Source organism: Vespula pensylvanica, chromosome 4 (assembly GCF_014466175.1).
Source record: "Vespula pensylvanica isolate Volc-1 chromosome 4, ASM1446617v1, whole genome shotgun sequence".
In the NCBI taxonomy this organism is placed as follows: Eukaryota; Metazoa; Arthropoda; class Insecta; order Hymenoptera; family Vespidae; genus Vespula; species Vespula pensylvanica.
The window spans coordinates 2,640,042-2,658,519 of record NC_057688.1 but is presented as its reverse complement, the minus strand read 5'-3'; the positions used below and the strand labels follow the sequence as shown (position 1 = coordinate 2,658,519).

At 31.3% G+C, this 18,478-nt stretch overlaps 1 protein-coding gene across 6 annotated transcripts; it reads left to right on the top strand.

The window, feature by feature from the left end:
* Positions 1–331: 331 nt before the first annotated feature.
* On the top strand, positions 332–17,561 carry LOC122628940 (peroxidase-like). 6 transcript variants are annotated; one of them, XM_043811829.1, is made up of 14 exons: positions 4,915–5,496; positions 5,692–5,878; positions 8,711–8,854; positions 9,305–9,620; positions 9,975–10,195; positions 13,461–13,637; positions 13,705–13,901; positions 13,987–14,173; positions 14,275–14,611; positions 14,719–14,872; positions 14,961–15,134; positions 15,220–15,418; positions 15,508–15,613; positions 15,716–17,561. In XM_043811829.1, the coding sequence occupies exons 2-14, from the start codon at positions 5,797–5,799 to the stop codon at positions 15,801–15,803; spliced, it is 2,382 nt and encodes a 793-aa protein (XP_043667764.1). In that variant the 5' UTR covers positions 4,915–5,496; positions 5,692–5,796; the 3' UTR covers positions 15,804–17,561. The 6 variants fall into 6 exon arrangements, with proteins under 6 accessions (XP_043667767.1, XP_043667769.1, XP_043667766.1 ...); XM_043811832.1 differs by lacking the exons at positions 4,915–5,496; positions 5,692–5,878 and adding an exon at positions 332–560; XM_043811834.1 differs by lacking the exons at positions 4,915–5,496; positions 5,692–5,878 and adding an exon at positions 2,907–3,543.
* The last annotated feature ends 917 nt before the right edge of the window (positions 17,562–18,478 follow it).

The window sequence follows — 18,478 nt, the reverse complement described above, 5'->3', positions numbered from 1 at the left end:
ATTGAGCACGCGTCTAGAGAATTTTTCAACTTTCTCTTTTTTCTTTTTTGTTGTTGCCTATCTATCAAACATGAACTTTTCTAAAGTTCAACGCGTTTGTGCACGTGAAGAAAAAATACTCGTGGCTACTAGATTTCTCGAGTAAAGTTTATGTAAAGCAAATGAGCGTGGTAGTCGGTTCGCGTCAGAGATAAAACTAATCTGGAACAAGGAATGACCCACGATGACACGATGAATCGATCGCAAAAGAAAGAAAATAAAAGAGAAGATAAAGAAGAAAAAAAAGACCGTCCAATGATGGCTTCTTGGATATTAAATCCGGTCGCTTGATCGAATCGACAGTCGAAAGCTGGAATCCAACGACGAAAGAGGTCCAAGCTGTTATTATATATATAAATCCTAGTTTGAAGACAGAGAAGCGTTATTGCAATCTTTGATAGTTATACTCATGTGTATATATTTACACGATATACGTTAATGTTTAAGAAGCTCGTGTAAATTAATTGAAATAGTCATCATCTCGAGTTGAAACGAACGAAATTTCCTTTCCAACGTAATATGTAAGTACAATTTCTGTTAGATTTGTTATTTAAAAATATTTTTATTTTCACGTTCATGAAATGCATTTTTTGCTTGTCAACGAAACCAAACGAAGCAATATTCTTGCCCATTTCCTTTATCTCCAGATAAACAAAGTAAAGAAACTGTATATATACGTTCGATAAAATATTATACGATACATTGTCGAGGGTCATTGACATTTTCTCTGTTAAATCGTTATCTTCTTTCTAAAAACGTACGAATATTAATAGAACGTCATCGATTTTTTTAAATCACGGATCATTTTTTTAAACATTTTCTTTTTCTTTTTTCAAATTTAAAATCTTTCAAAATTGTTTTCAAAATAATCGAAGCAATGTAGCTCTTATCCGATGAGTTTTAAGTTTTATATTCTACTGACAGATGGCATGACATAACGTAATCAAAACCCGCCAAAAAATTTCTTCGTAATTTCGATTTTTTTTTCGTGTGGTAATGCTATAATCAGTTTAGTAGGTAAAATTGCAAAATAATTGGCACACTTACAATTGACACAAAATGTAGATAATGTCGTTTGTTTTCGAAACAAATAAATATTTAAACTTCAATTTAAAAACTACGAATTTCGAATTAAATTAAAAAAAACGCACTTATTTTATAAAAAATGGCACTAATTTCGAATAAATTGATTATGAAATTTATCGTATCAACGTTAAGAAATATAATATGAAGTAATATACTTCGTTTAAAATATTATAAAAATAATATACTAATATCATAAAAAATAATATACTAATACGGAATAAATTATTTACGAGAATTAATCATATCATTATTAAGCAATAGAATGTGAAACAATTTACTTCCTTTAAAAGGAGCAAAATTGATAAAGCAAATTTAATAAAGACCACTGCAAATCAAATTCAATTAATTTAATAAAACGATTAAAGTGATCAACATTGTAGCAAACAGTAAAACTATATTAACTGTATATAGTTTTTAATCTATATTTTGACGATATCAGTATCCATTTGTAAATTTTATATATAGTATACAAATAGAATAGACAGAATATTAATTAAAATAAGCAAGGAGAATACATATAGTATTTCCATATCATAGAATAATATAAAATGTTTCAAATGGTTATTGATGTCACGAAAATATAAATTAACAATGATATAAAATTAAAAGTTTTGCTGTTGGCTGCACTGTTGATTGAGTTAATCCTTAATTAAAATTAATCAAGCTCAGTCGAGATGGCCCTAAAAATAATTTTTGATTTTTTTTTGAGCTTATGAAGTAGCACACCCTAACGCCTATTGTATCTTCCACGAAAAACAAAGTCATTTTTAACACCTCAGAACACATCGCTAGTCATTCGCCGTTAGAAACATTTCCATCGACTTTATGCTGTCTAAATAATGTATTATAAATAGTGCAAGTTAAAAGAACGGTAAACGAACGACGTGTTCTTCCTTGTCATAAAATAAAAAAAAAAAGAAAAGAAAGAAAAAGCAATCGAGATCACAAAAAGACATATATTATAAATATTTCGTCACGATTAAATGCGTAACGCGATTATCTTATATAAAATTCTTGAGCAAAGAACACTTGGAAGCGCAAGATGGTGAGAAAGAGATAGAGGGAGGGAGAGAGAGAGAGAGAGAGAGAGACAGAGATAGAAATAGAGAAGGAGAAAGTAAGAGAGAGAGAGAGAGAGAGAGAGAAAGAGAGAGAGAGAGAGAGAGAGAGAGAGAGAGAGAGAGAGAGCAACAGAGAAAATGAGACAGATATGGCGTCGGCTAAGGGAAAAGAAAAGGAAGGGGAATGGTACGGAACGGTATGGAACGGTTAAGTATCACGCTGGTATCACGTGCTCGTTTAACCGGCCCTCCTCGATCAGTTCCCCGTGTATTTCTTATTCCACTGCTCTTTGGAGAAGCCATGGCTAACTGTTGACACATGGTTCGATATTAAGGTCTCTAAGAAACCTTAAAAACTCTTAGATCTACGATTAGAGATTTTCCAAGATTTTTCTATCAGTAGAAAAATATATTCTTATCGAACAGGCACACACACGGAATAAAGATATTAATAAATTAGATTAATTTATATCTGCAGATCATTCTGTAATCAGATTATTTTTAAGTAAACTCAAAGATGATAATGAATTTAATGTTCATATTTAGTCATTTAGTATTTTTCCATGTTTCTACAAACATTGATGTAATTTTATTAAATATGAATCATAGGAAATATTAATCACGGTATTATAACGTGATCGTTTATATATATATATATTGATCTTTCTCGAAGGAATAAAATATTTGTATATAAATCCAATTCTAATCAACATGTTGGATATAAAATAGATGAATAACACATTTCACTTTCTGATGATACTTTCAAGAATGCAACAGATGTAGAATATCTTAACCTCTACATAATATGCATATTTAACATACTATATTCATTTATGTATGTGCACAGTTTACAATTTAATATAATATACTCGGCTATGTATAAACGAAAGGTTAAATGAGTACATTCTGACATCTCGATAAAATAAATATCCAAAGTAGGAATTATAGCAAAAATAATGAACATTTTATTTCGATACTTCATAATTAGTATTAAACGTTATCGATACTTTAACAAAAACAAAAATTAATAATGTGTGTTGCCATTTATGTCTCTCGAAATGATATACGGGTGCTCACGTACACACACATACAAACATCCAAGAAACTTGTTAAACGTATTAAGAAAGATGGTTTAAACGAAAAACAAATACGAATAAAATAAACACGCATTTATAAAAATTATTACAGAAAAGAATTATTATTATTAATCATGAGATATAATGCTTCATTCGCGGATTATAAAAATGCGATAATCAGCAGGGATATTTTCACAGTAAGTGCTATAGGGAGGACCGCTTTTCAAAGGGTAACCGCGCATGTGCACTTGTGTCGAGCTTTCTGGAAGGCTTAAGAATAGGTGAGATGGGGTGGGAGGAAGAGGAAACAGGGTCGATAACAGACGAACGTTCAGTGTGACAGCGACAGGAAGTTGAAGTGTTGTTTCTGCGATCGTCATTTAACTTTCTGCTATCATAATATACCACTTGAATAATTATTAAAATTTTATTCTATTTTGCCATATATGTAGTGTTCTTCCTAATAGAACTTCTTTCAAAGGAGTGCGCGATATTTTCTCTCTTTCATTTCATCCTTTGTCATTTAAGATATCTGCTCCGACGATTATCTATTCTCGTCTATCACAGACCTACTTTCGATTTCTCTATTCATTTATTTCTCTGTCCTGTTTTCCATAACGTAATCGTAATAGAAATTCGATCGTGAAAAATTTGTCTGATATTGAAGTACCGCAATCCGGCGTGATTAATTGCCTCGATATCTGGTAATTCTATTTAAACCGAGAATTAATTCATTCTTACTCGTTCGAGTAACATACAAAAAGTGCTTACACGATCTCCCTCCCACCATTGGTTGGTGTCACACCGGCGTTGCTACAAATTCGCCCGCAAAGACGAAAGATGGGCATTAACATATTCGCTTTCCTTTACAATAATCTTCGGATCGAACACTTCAAAAAAACTTATCTAGGTAAGATAATGTACGATAGCACATATAGATCTATTATTATTTTCTATTCATTTTGTATTTTTCCCAAAGTTTTCAATCGATAGAGATATATTTTTTTCATTTGACAAGTAGGAACACTAGCGCTTTATTCTCGCCTTACGGTCTTGTATGCAATTGTACTTGCGTCCTCTTCATTCTAACTTCGAATGAGAGCAATTGGCTCTCATTAATAACGATCCATTTATCCTTTTTTCGTTTTATTTTTACACACATATTTTTTTTATTGATTCTCTTTTATAAATGGAAACATGAAAATTTGATGATGGAACGCATTCATTTAATTCGTTTCTTTAAGCTACGCAAATATAATTAACTATATTGACGATGAACCTTGAATGAAAGTAACGAAGTGTCAGATGTGTTTACTTTGTATGTGTTACTGTGTCATGGTTTACGCTTATATAATATTTTGATAATTGAAAATTTTCTCGGTTTCTTGATAATTCATTGCAAACAGAAAAATCTGAAATGTTGCATCGCTAACAGAAAAATTAAACATAATAAAATTAAAATTATTATAACAATTGTTTTGCAAAAAATCTTCGGTTGACCGGTAGAAATTAAAGAAGATTAATAAAAAAAAAAAAAAAACAAAGATCGTTAACAAAACATATAATCAAGAAAGAGTGAAAAAGAAATGATTATACAAACGGGAATTCGAGAAAACTTGAAACGACTTCGTTCTACAAAAGCGACTTAGAAACTGTGAGATCAACAGAATCTTTATTTATCTTTATTATACTCTCGCGCGAAAAAAAAGATATTTCAAAGATAAAAATTTCGAAGAAAGACATGATAAACAAAATAGCAATAGATTTCGAACCGTCAAAAACGATGGTATTATGAGGTGACTGCGCGCAGTAAGGAGGGTTCTGAACACGCGTTTGGTGAGTGATATGTTTTTCATCAAAAGAGTGAGAGAGAAAGACATATGGGTAGCGTGGTAGGGAGCACAGGTATATTACAAAGTACAAGAAAGAGAGAGAAAATGAACGTTCGCTTGAATGCAAGAGAGATAGAACATTGGCATAAGAGAAAGAGGCTCGTTCTCTGGCTACGAAGCGAAACTCGTTCAGTCGTCCTTCGCCAGCTTGAAGAACGAACGTTGTCGTTTCTGCCGGCGTGAGATTAGCTCTTCAAACTTCTTTCTTATATACATACATACATACATATATATATATATATATATATATATATATATATATATAACATATTTACTTTTTTCTTCCCGGTCGATATCGACGTTTTCCGACGTTGTCGACGACGTGACATATTTTTTACGCACGTATGTATATGCAAACGCGTATGTGTATGTAAATGCATATAGTACAGTTAAAAAAAAAAGAAAGAGAAAAATACGTATATGCGTTGCTAACGGTAATTCAGTAAGAAAATCAACGAAGAAGGGCTTTACAATCTTTTTTCCTTTTCTTTCTCTATACTTCCTCTGTACTTGGTCCTCTCGTTACTATACGACAAGTAAGGAAAGCCTGGAGATCGTAAAAGTGGTGAGGAAAGGAGTTCATAGAATCGTAGTTTTTTCTTGTACTGTCACGTTGGTTTACATCGTGATGTACTACTGACAATGTTTCTCGTCGCACCTGTGAACGACAATCGTTGGATCTACGCCATGCACGGACTAGAGAAACCTATGGAATACGTGCCTGGTAACCATTTTCTTTCTTTTTTTTTTTCTTACGCGGTACATGCACGCACATATACTTTTAGATTTTATTGCCAATGAAAATATCGCATTAATAATGACATTAGGCTTTAAAAAGAAAAAGAAAAACAACAAGATCGTTAAGAATTTTCATTTTATTATAGACGAAGAAGTCGATCGTTGTTTTGTTCTTTCTTCAATTGTATTCAATATCTTTCTTGAATGCATTACTGTCGTAATGCAATATGTATGTACATCCTCAATTGATGGAAAACGTTTAATAAACTTTCTATTGGGCTATTTATGTACGATATTATCGTTACATCCTATCAGTATTGTTTTTTTTTTGTCGCGAGAGTGCCTTTACTCTCTCCCTCTCTCGGATGTTGAATTATTATCACAGGGTCAAGCAATAAAAGAAAAAGCACATACTCGTTTAGCATGTATTTTCTTTTTTTTTTCTCGAAACATCAATAAAACTAGTAATGAATAAATGATCCAATAGAAATACCTTTACGTTGAACTAAATGTTTCTTCTATAATTCCCATAAGACTTCATGCATTCATTTATCTATTATGATTGAGAGATTACGTGTTCGTTAGTACTTTTCCACTTCTCTATGCTTGACTTTTCTTGCGACACTATGCCATCGTCCATATGCGTATACGCCGTCGTTTTTCATCTCTCTCGCACGCGTTCAGGAATGCACGGAAACATCGTATCGTGTTCCCGATTAAAGCCGGATTCACACGAACGAAACATAACCTTAAAATTACGTGCGACTTTACCAACAGATTTACAAACATCTTTACGTAGAAAAAAAAGTTAAACGAATACGATATAAACATAGATCATTTTCTCTCACGTTTCTTACTCTGATTATAATCTTCTTTTCTTTTCTTTTCCAATAATTATCTTATCGTATTTTTATTTTCCGCAAATATCCGTTATCACGATATTTAAACACTTGGAGATTATTTACGAGCCGGCATTTGGAATTTTTTATTAAATAAAGAAACTTGCTCTAGGTGAACAAGTTTCTTTTCTATTAATATTCTATTGCACACAACATGATAACAACAATATAATTTTATGATGATGGCGATATGAACGCTATACAAATGAAAAACGTAAAACATATATTTGTTGTACATAAGAATATATATATATAGATGTATATATATATATTCATATATATATGTATATATATATATATACACACACATACATGTATGTATGCTCTATGATATGTGTATGTGTCATGTATAAATTAGATACGATCATTGGACGTAATGTGTCACGTTGAAGCACGTGCAAAACGCGTGAACGACGACACTACACAACGGATAGATGAGTTTGTCATATGTGTGCGCATATTTGCCGCTTATTTTAACGGGTCGTCAGAGCATAAAATCCGTGCTCTTTCAATGTTTGCACGCGCACTGGAACCTCCAACCGACCCCCGACTCCATTTCTATAAATATCTCGCGTAGAAACGTTCACGAAGGTCGGGATAAAACGAGAAAAAAAAAAAAAGAAAAAAGATAATGTTTCTTTTTCGTGATAACATTCATTCGAGTCGTTTCGTTTTATCTTTTGCTACGCTCTTATAATGTTTTGAAATTAAACTCTTATTCACTCGATTTGATTATACGAAATTTACATGTTTTAGATTGAGTTAGAATTAAAGTATAATCCTTTAAATGATAGAAGGGTGACACGCGTGCCGTTCATTCATCAATTATCGGAAATTCAATGATCTACCTAACCATTCGTAAAAGACGAAGGGATTTTAAAAGGAATTAATCTAATTCATTAAATGATTTTAATCGATTTAGCGATCTATATAGAAATGCATGTGTTTTTTGAAAAACCATCCGTTTGTATTTCTTTGTATCGCTTTATTATAATTTCCTTCGCCTTTATCTTAATCGTAAATTAAAATCAGAAAAAATTTTAAAAACGACTTTGACACGTTTACAATTGTGAATTGTAAACATCTTCGATATTCTCGATACGTTAGATTATTCGTCATCGATGGTATATGTACGTTTTTCTACTGAATATCAACATGTAAATTTATACATTGCATAAAAATGTTAAATAATAATTGGAGAATAAACAAGAATCTAATTACGAAGTCCATTATGAAAACAAATTTCATCTTTTCTATTTTCAATTCTATTTTTCTAATAATTATTCGAAATAATAGAAATCGTACGTAAAATTTAATAAAGTAATTTATGAAATAATGTGGTAATTCAGAAGAATATATATCTCTATTTCGTAAAATTTTTAAATATTATTTACAACCATTAGGCGATGATCAACGATCGAATTTAACTTCTTAATGCAGTTCCATAAAAAGTAGTTCAAGGCATAAGCTCCAAATGACCATGAGATAATATATTCATTCGACTGAATTAATAACTACGCGATAAAATTTTTATAAATAACTTCTTTTTTCTTCATTCTATAAGAAATCGTGAACAATGTATATAACGTTATTAGAATGAATTTTATTTTATGTTTTACATATGAATGTACATATATACAATCGACGGTGCAATATAACATTTGAATCTTGTTGTCATCGTATTATAAATCGCAAGGAAAAAAAAAATAAAGAGAGAGAGGGAGAGAAATGCAACGTGTTTTGCAACGTCTATACAATCGTTTGTAATGCAGGTTTAACCTCCGCGATGACCTTTTTTTCGTAAACATCTTTACCTCCTTCGTTGAATAGTCGCTGTACTGAATGAGTCAGAGATATGGATATAGAAAGAGGAAAATTCAGTATGATATGGTCATTAATATTTATTTTACTTCGAACAGCCGGCGGTGTAATGGCAGGATCGGTGGCAACTTTGGCGATATTATGGGTGTCCCTTCAATCTATGGGACTGCTTGGTTATTCCAATTCTATGGAGGCTTATAAACTACCCATGTCACTTCAGAACTATCTTGCCAGTTATACTGGTAAGTATATTTTATTTTTTATTTAACATATTGATACCAGCGTATACCACCGATAACATATGAAATGAGCTCATTGATCGGCGTGTACCACCGGTGGTTCATTGCGATATACTTTTAGAATACATAAGAAATTTAAATTAAAAAAGAAAAAATAATAATTAATAGTTAAGAAAAAAGAAATTTTAGATAAACTTTTATTATTACTTATTTTTTCTTTTTTAAATAGATAATATATTTTATAGATAATATATATACACGTTGTTCCCTTTATCTCGAAAAAATGAAATATCCCCTGAGGGATCGAATCTATCAATAGTCTTTTTACAATTTACTTTAACTCGGAAAAAGATATTTTTTTTGTAGATATTCGAATTTTTTGAAATAAAAGAAACATCTTGTATATTTTTATTCTCATGAATACATAATTAATATATACCGGTTTTTTTAAAGATATTTTTACAGGCTTGCCATCTACAGATGCTCCTTCAGAAGGCATCATAGATACAGGTCTCTTTCAGAACCGACAATATCCTAGGATCACCGAGTCGACTTTAAACGAATCTATAAATTTCGCGAAGACGCTCGTGAATCGATTGGGCACACTAGAAAGGAACATCATCAATGCCGGTATTCAATTTGAAGCTAATAGCGTTGCCGGTAAACAATATATCAATGAATATCCTTCGGAAGATGCCCTGACAAAAGGCATCGATGCACTTTTGGTTACGAAAGCTTCCTCGTATCTGATTCATCAAAATTGTCGACGGTAAGTCATTTCTTAATATTATCATTGTATATGTAGTATAATTTAATCCTTTAAACAGTAAATTACTATAATTTTACTAACCTCCAAACTGTTGTAAAACTAAGAACAATATCGCTTTGTTTGACATACAAATATGATAAATTTAAATACTTAGCCCGAACAGTAGTTAAATTAATGGCAATACTATTTTGAAAAATCTAACTACTAGACTATTTTAAGCAAAATTAAAGATTTAAATATACTTGAATATTGTTCAAAGGGTTACATTTATTAATAGATGCCGAAGTAGGGCGGAGGAAGTATAAAATTTTTATATAATCAATATCTTGTATTTATTATGTATGTATTATTCAGTAGATTTGGCCTATCTAAGGAAGAATGTGCTCGATATATATCAACCTTGAAATTAGAGGGCACGCCATTGGGCGACAAATGCATGGCCTCGCACGTAGCAAGTTGTAATTCAAAAATGAAGTATCGAACTATCGATGGAAGTTGCAATAACATCGATAATCCTAGCTGGGGCAGAGCCATGACAGCATACACAAGAATCCTCTTCCCTCAATATTTCGATGGTAAGAATCCTTCTTATAATGCGACATGCTCTCCAAAAATGCCTTATTTTTCTAGGCTCTCTCCTATTGACTAGATCTTGAAAACTCGCGGATTTCATACTCATCAATTGTCTCAATAACACGGACGAGATAATTGTTCTTTTAACGCGAAATAACATTAATTTCATAAAACCTCAATTTTCGTTATTTCCTTCCTCTTGGATTCCAATGGAATTCTTGAATTTTCCTTATCCTCATCATGAATCTCACTGTAACGTCTCCTATCTTTCGTGTCTCTCATCTTCTTTTCAAACTCGCTCCATTAATTCGCTAAAATTCATATTCTTTCACGTGATCATTCGCACTATCACATCGTATCCGTTTATATCTCGTTCGGTCGATCGTATTTTCTTATAAATAATGCGTTTAATATCTAATAAAAGGAAAAATCGTTTATATATCGAAGTGTAGAAATGATTATTTAACGGTATTATTGTCATTATCTTTTTGTGATATAATAATCGAACAATTATTTGCAGCCTATGAACGTTAAGCGCTCTCCTATCCAATCATAACAATTTCCATACAAATTTCCTTATAATAATCTCGTCGTTTACCATTCAACTTAAACGCGTAGGACGTAATATGTAACCACAAGACGTTTTTTTTCTCTGACATCATTTTTAAATTTTTACCAGAGAATAGGAAACGTTTCTCGATTATTACCAAACGGATGATAGTCAGATTTAATTAACTTAAATTATGCTTTTTATTCAATACATTTTGTAGTATCAAATTTACCTCGATATCTCTTGTATCTGCAATAAAACGATAGTTAGACTTTAGTTTGACGAAATACTATATCATAATCAATTTTGTAAATTTTAAGAATCCATAACTTCGTTCTACGAAAGTTGAAATGATTGTTTAGGAGACGACAAATCCATTAACCAACCTAACACCACTTTTATCAGGACAATTTATTAACGGACGTAACACACACTATAGGCATATATAAAAATCTATATATATATATATATATATATATATATATATATATATATTACACAGGTTGTCCTATCCCTGAATGTTCCAACAACTATTTCGCAGTTTCTTAAAATTACAAGAAAGTTTATTAAAAGAAATTTGCACAGCTTTGAATCCGCTACAAAGAGCATATATTTTTTTTTATTTGCGAACTTTTCGAGATATAGAAGTCAATATAGTTTTTTTTTTTTCCTTTTTGATAGATATAATTTTTCTGCGTATTTATATAGTAATAAAAAATTGCTGTTACGTATCCTTTTAGAGATAATTAGCATTTTAATGATTGATTAATAGATTCATACTATATTGTAATTCATACTCTATGCTATTTCAATACTTTATTTACAAATCAAGCAATCGTGTATTTTGACGGGTTGAAGGTCAGTGATCCGTTTGACGTAACTGACTTCAAAATATTATGTAGTCTAACGAATGAGTTTTTAATTTCATCTGCTGATATGGAAAAACAACTATGTACTTTAATATTTAAAATGCCAATTATCTCGTAAACAATTCATAGTAATGATTTTTTACTAGATATACTTTTAATTGCAAATAACCACTGCTATATAATTATGCAGAAAGTTTTAGATATCCATTAAAAAAAAAAAATTATGTTAATCTTTTGGGCTCGGAAAGTCACGAGTTCAAAAAAGTTTTACATGCACTTTTTAGCTGACTCAGAGTCGTGCAGATTTCTTTTATTAAAGAACTTTTTTGTAATTTCAATCAGTCTTGAGATATTTGTTCGAACATCTATGGACGGCACCCTCTATATTCTTTACGTATACACGTGTACAGAGACAGATCCTTGGGCGCTAGCGGAAAAACGTTCGTCGATTGGCTTAACAAAATTATATTCTGTGATTTGCATTACAGTTGTTGTGCGATAAGGCACATAGAGCATAATATGCCTGAGTGTAGCAGTGAATAATACTGCCTACAATAGGGTGCCCCGGTCGGGAGATTCTATCCAGCAGTAGAAGTGTATGTAAACTAATTCGGATATACCTAATAATGTATCATATTTATTACGTAATACTAGTTACTTCGAACACTTTCTGTTTTATGGCGGCATACGGTTTCACATTAAGGTCCCTGTTCGAGCGAATTCAATTTGGGAGGCCATTGCAGCTTAAATTCAATATCATCAATCCATTCACGATACATCGAATAATTGTAATTTACATTTTAGAAACATTTAAAGGATATTGTGATAGTCACCAAAATGCAAATCATATTTATTTTGGCAATCGATGGAAACCGCATTAAATTTTATCTGTCTCTCAGCTTGGTTCACTCGTTTGGGTGCCTTCATCGACCATACTAAATATTACAAAACTAGATTACTCGTTTTGCAAGCGTCTCGACGTCAGCGATCAGCGTTGAATCGATACAACGATACTCCTCTTCTCTTTCATTACTTTTAACGATCAAACATATACATTTTTAAATTTTAACATCGATTTATCATTTATATCGACGACATGCCACGTCAACGACGCACCAGAACGACGTAAGAAAGAGTAGAGAATCTTCTCCGGTTTTATTTCACAGCACGAGAGCAAGAACTTCAATCGATTAACTGCTAATTCTTGCGAAAGATCGATTGGAACTTCTTTTTTTTTTGAGATCAATCGGATTAAGTTTGGAGTTTTAATCAACTTTACTATCTTTTCTTATGTGATTATGTCAAATAACATTATGATTATAATTATAATTTTCTTCAAATCTATCTATATGCTACTTAAAAGTAGAAATTATCCGATTGTTCTTAAACAATACATCGCGAGCGATAAAACAGGTTTAGGTGAAGTGTCAGGTTCGAGGACAAGACGGCCAAGAAACATTTCTCTCTAAACGCTTACCACTACTTGTTTTCTATAATACAAATTCTGCGTATTTTATTATCTCTCTCGTGCTGTGCTTACAAATATATATATATATATATATATATATATATATATACATATATACATACGTATATTATATACATATATTATAAACGCCTATAAACTTTGTTAACATCGGAGTAATTAAGATGATATGCTTTTGCTTTGCTGCACATATTGATAAGTGCGTTCATTTGAAATTCACGTAAAGTTTTCTTTTAAAGCACTTTAGCATATTTATTTAAAAATGCTTCGTTATGAGTCACTTAACATCGACTTACTCCGATTTGACAACGTAAAACAATTTTCATAATGAAATCTTAATGTAACATTGTATTGGGAACTAGGTATTCAAGAGCCGAGGAACATGGGACAGACGAAGAAGCCATTGCCAAGTGCGAGAACAGTAAGTGCATTAGTGACTGCTAATAATGACCAATCCGATGCTACCAAAACTCTTGCCGTCATGCAATGGAGTCAATTCGTTTCTCATGATCTGGCACATACACCAGTTCGCAAAATGGGTTGGTTTATAATAATATATTTTGTTAAGATTTAATTTCGGTATTTATAAAACAGATTGGTTTATAGTTTCATCAGGAAAGCCAATTTCTTGCTGCCGAACGGATGGAAATACTTTATCTCCTCGTCACATACATCCAGATTGTGCACCTATATCTGTGCCGGACAGAGATCCCGTTTATGGAACTCAGTACGTTCGATGTATGAACTATGTACGTTCCTTGGCAGTTTTAAGGTCGGAATGCACCTTTGGTCCCTTGGAACAAGTAATTCAACGTTCCATTTCCATTTCATTTTATTTTCATATTTTTGTTTGTCAATAAAAGTTTCATTTCTATATTTTCTCTTCAGATGAATCAAGTGAGTCACTTTTTGGATGGTTCCACGATCTATGGTTCCGATTTAACAAAGTCTCGTGAATTACGAGAATTTCAAGGTGGTAGACTTCGTATAGATGTCCGTAATGGTCATGCATTTTTACCATCCGAAAACGATCCCGAAATTGCTTTCCTATGTGAAGGAGGTTGTTACGATTCTGGTAAGTTTTTGTTTTTAAGGATCATCATTAATATAATTGATGATTTTTAATTACTTTTCAATAAAACCAATATATAACAATAATTTTATTAAATTTCATAGGTGATGATCGGGTCAACGTTTATCCTCAATTGGCTGTAATACATACAATTTGGCATCGCGAACATAACCGCATTGCGAAAATACTCGCTAAATTGAATTCCAACTGGACGGATGAAATCCTATATCAAGAGGCTAGACGTATTGTTATTGCTGAAATTCAGCATATAACTTACAAAGAGTGGTTACCCATTTTATTGGGTAGGATCAGTGTTCAAGCCTTAGGACTCGCTACTGGTTATAACAGAAAGTATGATTCTGAGGACGAGCCCGCAGTTAGCAATGAAGCAGCTACAGCCGCCCTGCGATTTTTAAATTCACTTATGCAAGGAAGACTTATGTAAGTTATTCATATATATACTTTCAATTATAACCTTTAATATCAATTATATTTTATATAATATTCTTTAATAAAGGAAACTCATATAATACTTTAATACTTTACAGTATTCCAAGTAATTCTCATCAAATTAAATATCTGGAATTGTCTGAATATTTCTTTAATCCGCGAGTGATCGAATCCGACGCAATTTTTGACGGTTTACTTCATGGTCTTTCAACACAGACTAGTCAAAAGATGGACGTTAGTTTGATTCCAGAAGTGAGTATCTTTATTTTGTTCTTCTATTTTTTCTATTAATACCACTCATTCGTTATACATCATATTTTCTATGTCTAACGTTTTACAGATTACCAGCAAATTATATAGCAACCATAAGAATGATCTTGGTTTAGATAGTATTAGCTTAGACATACAACGTGGTCGTGATCACGGATTACCTGGATATAATTATTACAGAAAACATTGTGGATTGCCTTTTGCTAGAAATTTCAATGATTTTCTTGATTATATTCCTGCAGAGGTAAATTAAATATTACATTGAAATGGATTCGAATTGAATGCAATTTTTTAACATGTTTTATCGCCTCGTTACTTTTTACGTACAGCTCGTAAATAAATTACGCTCCGTTTATACTCATCCCAATGATGTTGATCTTGTCATCGGTGGTATGGCAGAAAGATCACCCGATGACGGTCTTCTTGGTCCTACTTTCAGATGTTTGATTTTGGAACAATTCGCAAGGACACTTCGAACGGATAGATTTTTTTACGATTCTGCTATGCAACCGTACCCCTTCACACCAAGTAAAATTTTTTCTTACATTTAATTATTCATCATGTTATACAATTACAAAAGTTTATTAAGTATTTAAACGTTTTTTCTATTCTTATAGATCAATTAATGGAAATACGTAACGTTACTTTAGCAAGAATATTCTGTGATAATGGCAATAATATTGAAAGCATGCAACCAAATGTTTTCCTCAGAGCACAAGAGGGGTAAGTTCCATTGAATTTGACATGTTACATTTCTTCATAAATTCTTCACAACTTCTTCAAGGACTACAATAATGCTCTTGATATATTATTTTTATTTTGCAGAAACGAAATCCGTTCTTGTAACGATTTCGAAGCTATACCAAGCATGGATCTATTTGCATGGGCTGAGAAGGCTAAAGCGTATCGTTGAATTAAATCATTAATTGGCTGGTCACATTACCGCGTAACGCCGGCTCATCCATGAGCAAGATTGGGCTTGGCGAAGAGAAAGAAGCGTGAGTGATGTCTTAAGATCTTCGTGATATCATCGTGTCTTAAGTTTCTAACGTCAGGGAGTGCTTTCTTGAATCTAAATGTATAACGCATGGTGGTCGCTAATATGGTTCACGATAAAGCGGCAGATGTTAGTGTGATAAAAAAAAGCGAAGATACGGTGAAAAACACGTGACTAGTCGATTAAAGAAAGAAGTCAGCCAAGAAGAAGCTGAAATAGAAGAACAAATAAGTCCACGTTTCCGAGGACCATACTATCATAGAAAGAAACACGATTTTGATTATATTGCCTCGCCCAAATTATTGTATTTTCGAAATGGCCTTGCTTGATCAGAACATTAGTTGCGTATGTGACCATTTAATAATATAAGTATAACAATACGAAGGAGCGTGTGCATCTAATTAATATATGTAATATATTTAATTTATTTAAGAGAGAAAATTTATAAAAAATATAATCTTTAGCATACACTGATTTTATTATGCTTATGTAAATGAATTCTCGAATATAAAGTACTTATTAACTTTTGTACTCTCAATGCTTTCATATTTTATTTTTTATTGAACATTGAGCTTCTATCGATAATGCCAACTTTTAAGATAAAACGAATATGAGAAATTTGAAATTTTATAAGATGCACGCGCGCCAATATACATATATGGTATGTGATAGGTATGTGATAGGTATGTCAATGAGCACGTATGGACATCGAGTGCGTGGCTAGATTTCGCAATTTCATGTAATAATATACCTGCTTGATAACATCTACGGCATGACGATAGTTTAGGTAAAAACAATATTTGATTCGTTGCATTATCGTATATATAATTAGAAATATTTAGTTTATAAATTATTTCACAATCTCCAAATATTTTTTGTGAAATTTAAAAGATAAAGAAATATTCAGAGACAAATTATTTCCATTATATACGATATAGTAATTCTGGATAATTTAAATGTTTTAAATATTATAAATTTTCAATATTTTAAAAAATTATTACTATAAAAAAGGAAAATTATTACTTTCAACAAGTTAGTATACCTCAGGGAAGCGAAGTATCAATGTTGGGATAACAAAACCAAATGATAGTAATCTTTTGCAATAAATGAGGAACCCATCAAAAACCATAAACAATCTTTAAACATGGTGCGAATCTTCATTTTATAGATCTGGACTTATGTGAACATTCTTTTCTTTTTTTTTTGTTGTTCTTATTTTCCCAATTGTGTTTACAATCGATAAAGGATTTATTTTCATGATTAAAGTTGTGCAATTTTCTGAGACACAAAAAGATTTGAGATTTTACTTTTTCTTGTCATTTTGTTATTTACATACATATAGGTACATAAAAAATGTATTATATTATTTTTACGAAAAAGATGTCATTTTCGTTTTCTTACGTTGAACCGATCGGATTTATCAATATACACAATTAAATGCATTTTTATCATATTTGAACGTATTTGCGCAAACTCATAAGAAATTTCGATAAGAGAAAATTTTATGGGAATTTAGTGTGAAAATAGTTGAGTTTATGTGAAACCTTGGGATATGACTGATTAATTTTAAGAAAAATAATTAAGTATCGTTGAAGGATTTGTATGAACGAGTTCTGATGATTAAACGTTACTTCTTAGTATGTGAAAAACTAATAAAGGAATTTAAAAAAATAATTTATGTATTATATTTTTATCATCATTTTATCATCATTTACAGCAATCATTTAATGTCATTTGAATATCATTGAAATTTATATTTTCCAGCAGAACATAAAGAATAATTATACAAAATTTGATTTGGACAAAAAAGAGTTTCGGGAAAATTATAAATACAGATTAAGGGCCAAAGATCAATTAATTTTAATCAACGATTAACAGAGATCAACAGTATAACCAACTATAATGTAGTCAATATGAAAATGCATATATGTACTCTATTAGTTTATTTTGATTAATATTCTGTCTGTTCTATGTTATGTAGGACTCGATTTTATTTTAATAAGAAATGTATCTTACTCGATTTTAATATTATAAGAAAAATACAGTGACTCGACTTTTAATATAATAAGAGAAAATGCACCAACTTAACTCTTAATATAATAACAAACAATACAATGATTCGACTTTAATTTATTATTTAATTTAATTTTAAAAATTTTATATGTAATTTAATTTAGCTTATAAAAATGTTTTGTATTATCTAGATTGGATCGATCGATACGCCTTAATCAGGTCCAAACGAATTCTCTGGATTGCTATGAGGCAACAGTTATTTCCTACGTGGAGAATGCAGAACGTATATAAGAAAAACTTTGCACGGCTTTTCGCGTGTTATCGATCTGCATACTCGAAATAATCTCCGTAATAACACCACACAACTATTGACTGTAACATCCATGAAGCTTTTCTGATTCAGGAGAAAGAAGCAGAATCTTTTTTACAAATAAATATAGGCCTAAAGTTAATAACTAACGGAATAATTTCTATTAAGATATATATCCAAAACAATATGGAAAGATAAAATAAATCATCATAGAAATAAATTTTGACTGAATTTAAATGCAGCCATTGGCTCGACAGTACTTGCGTTA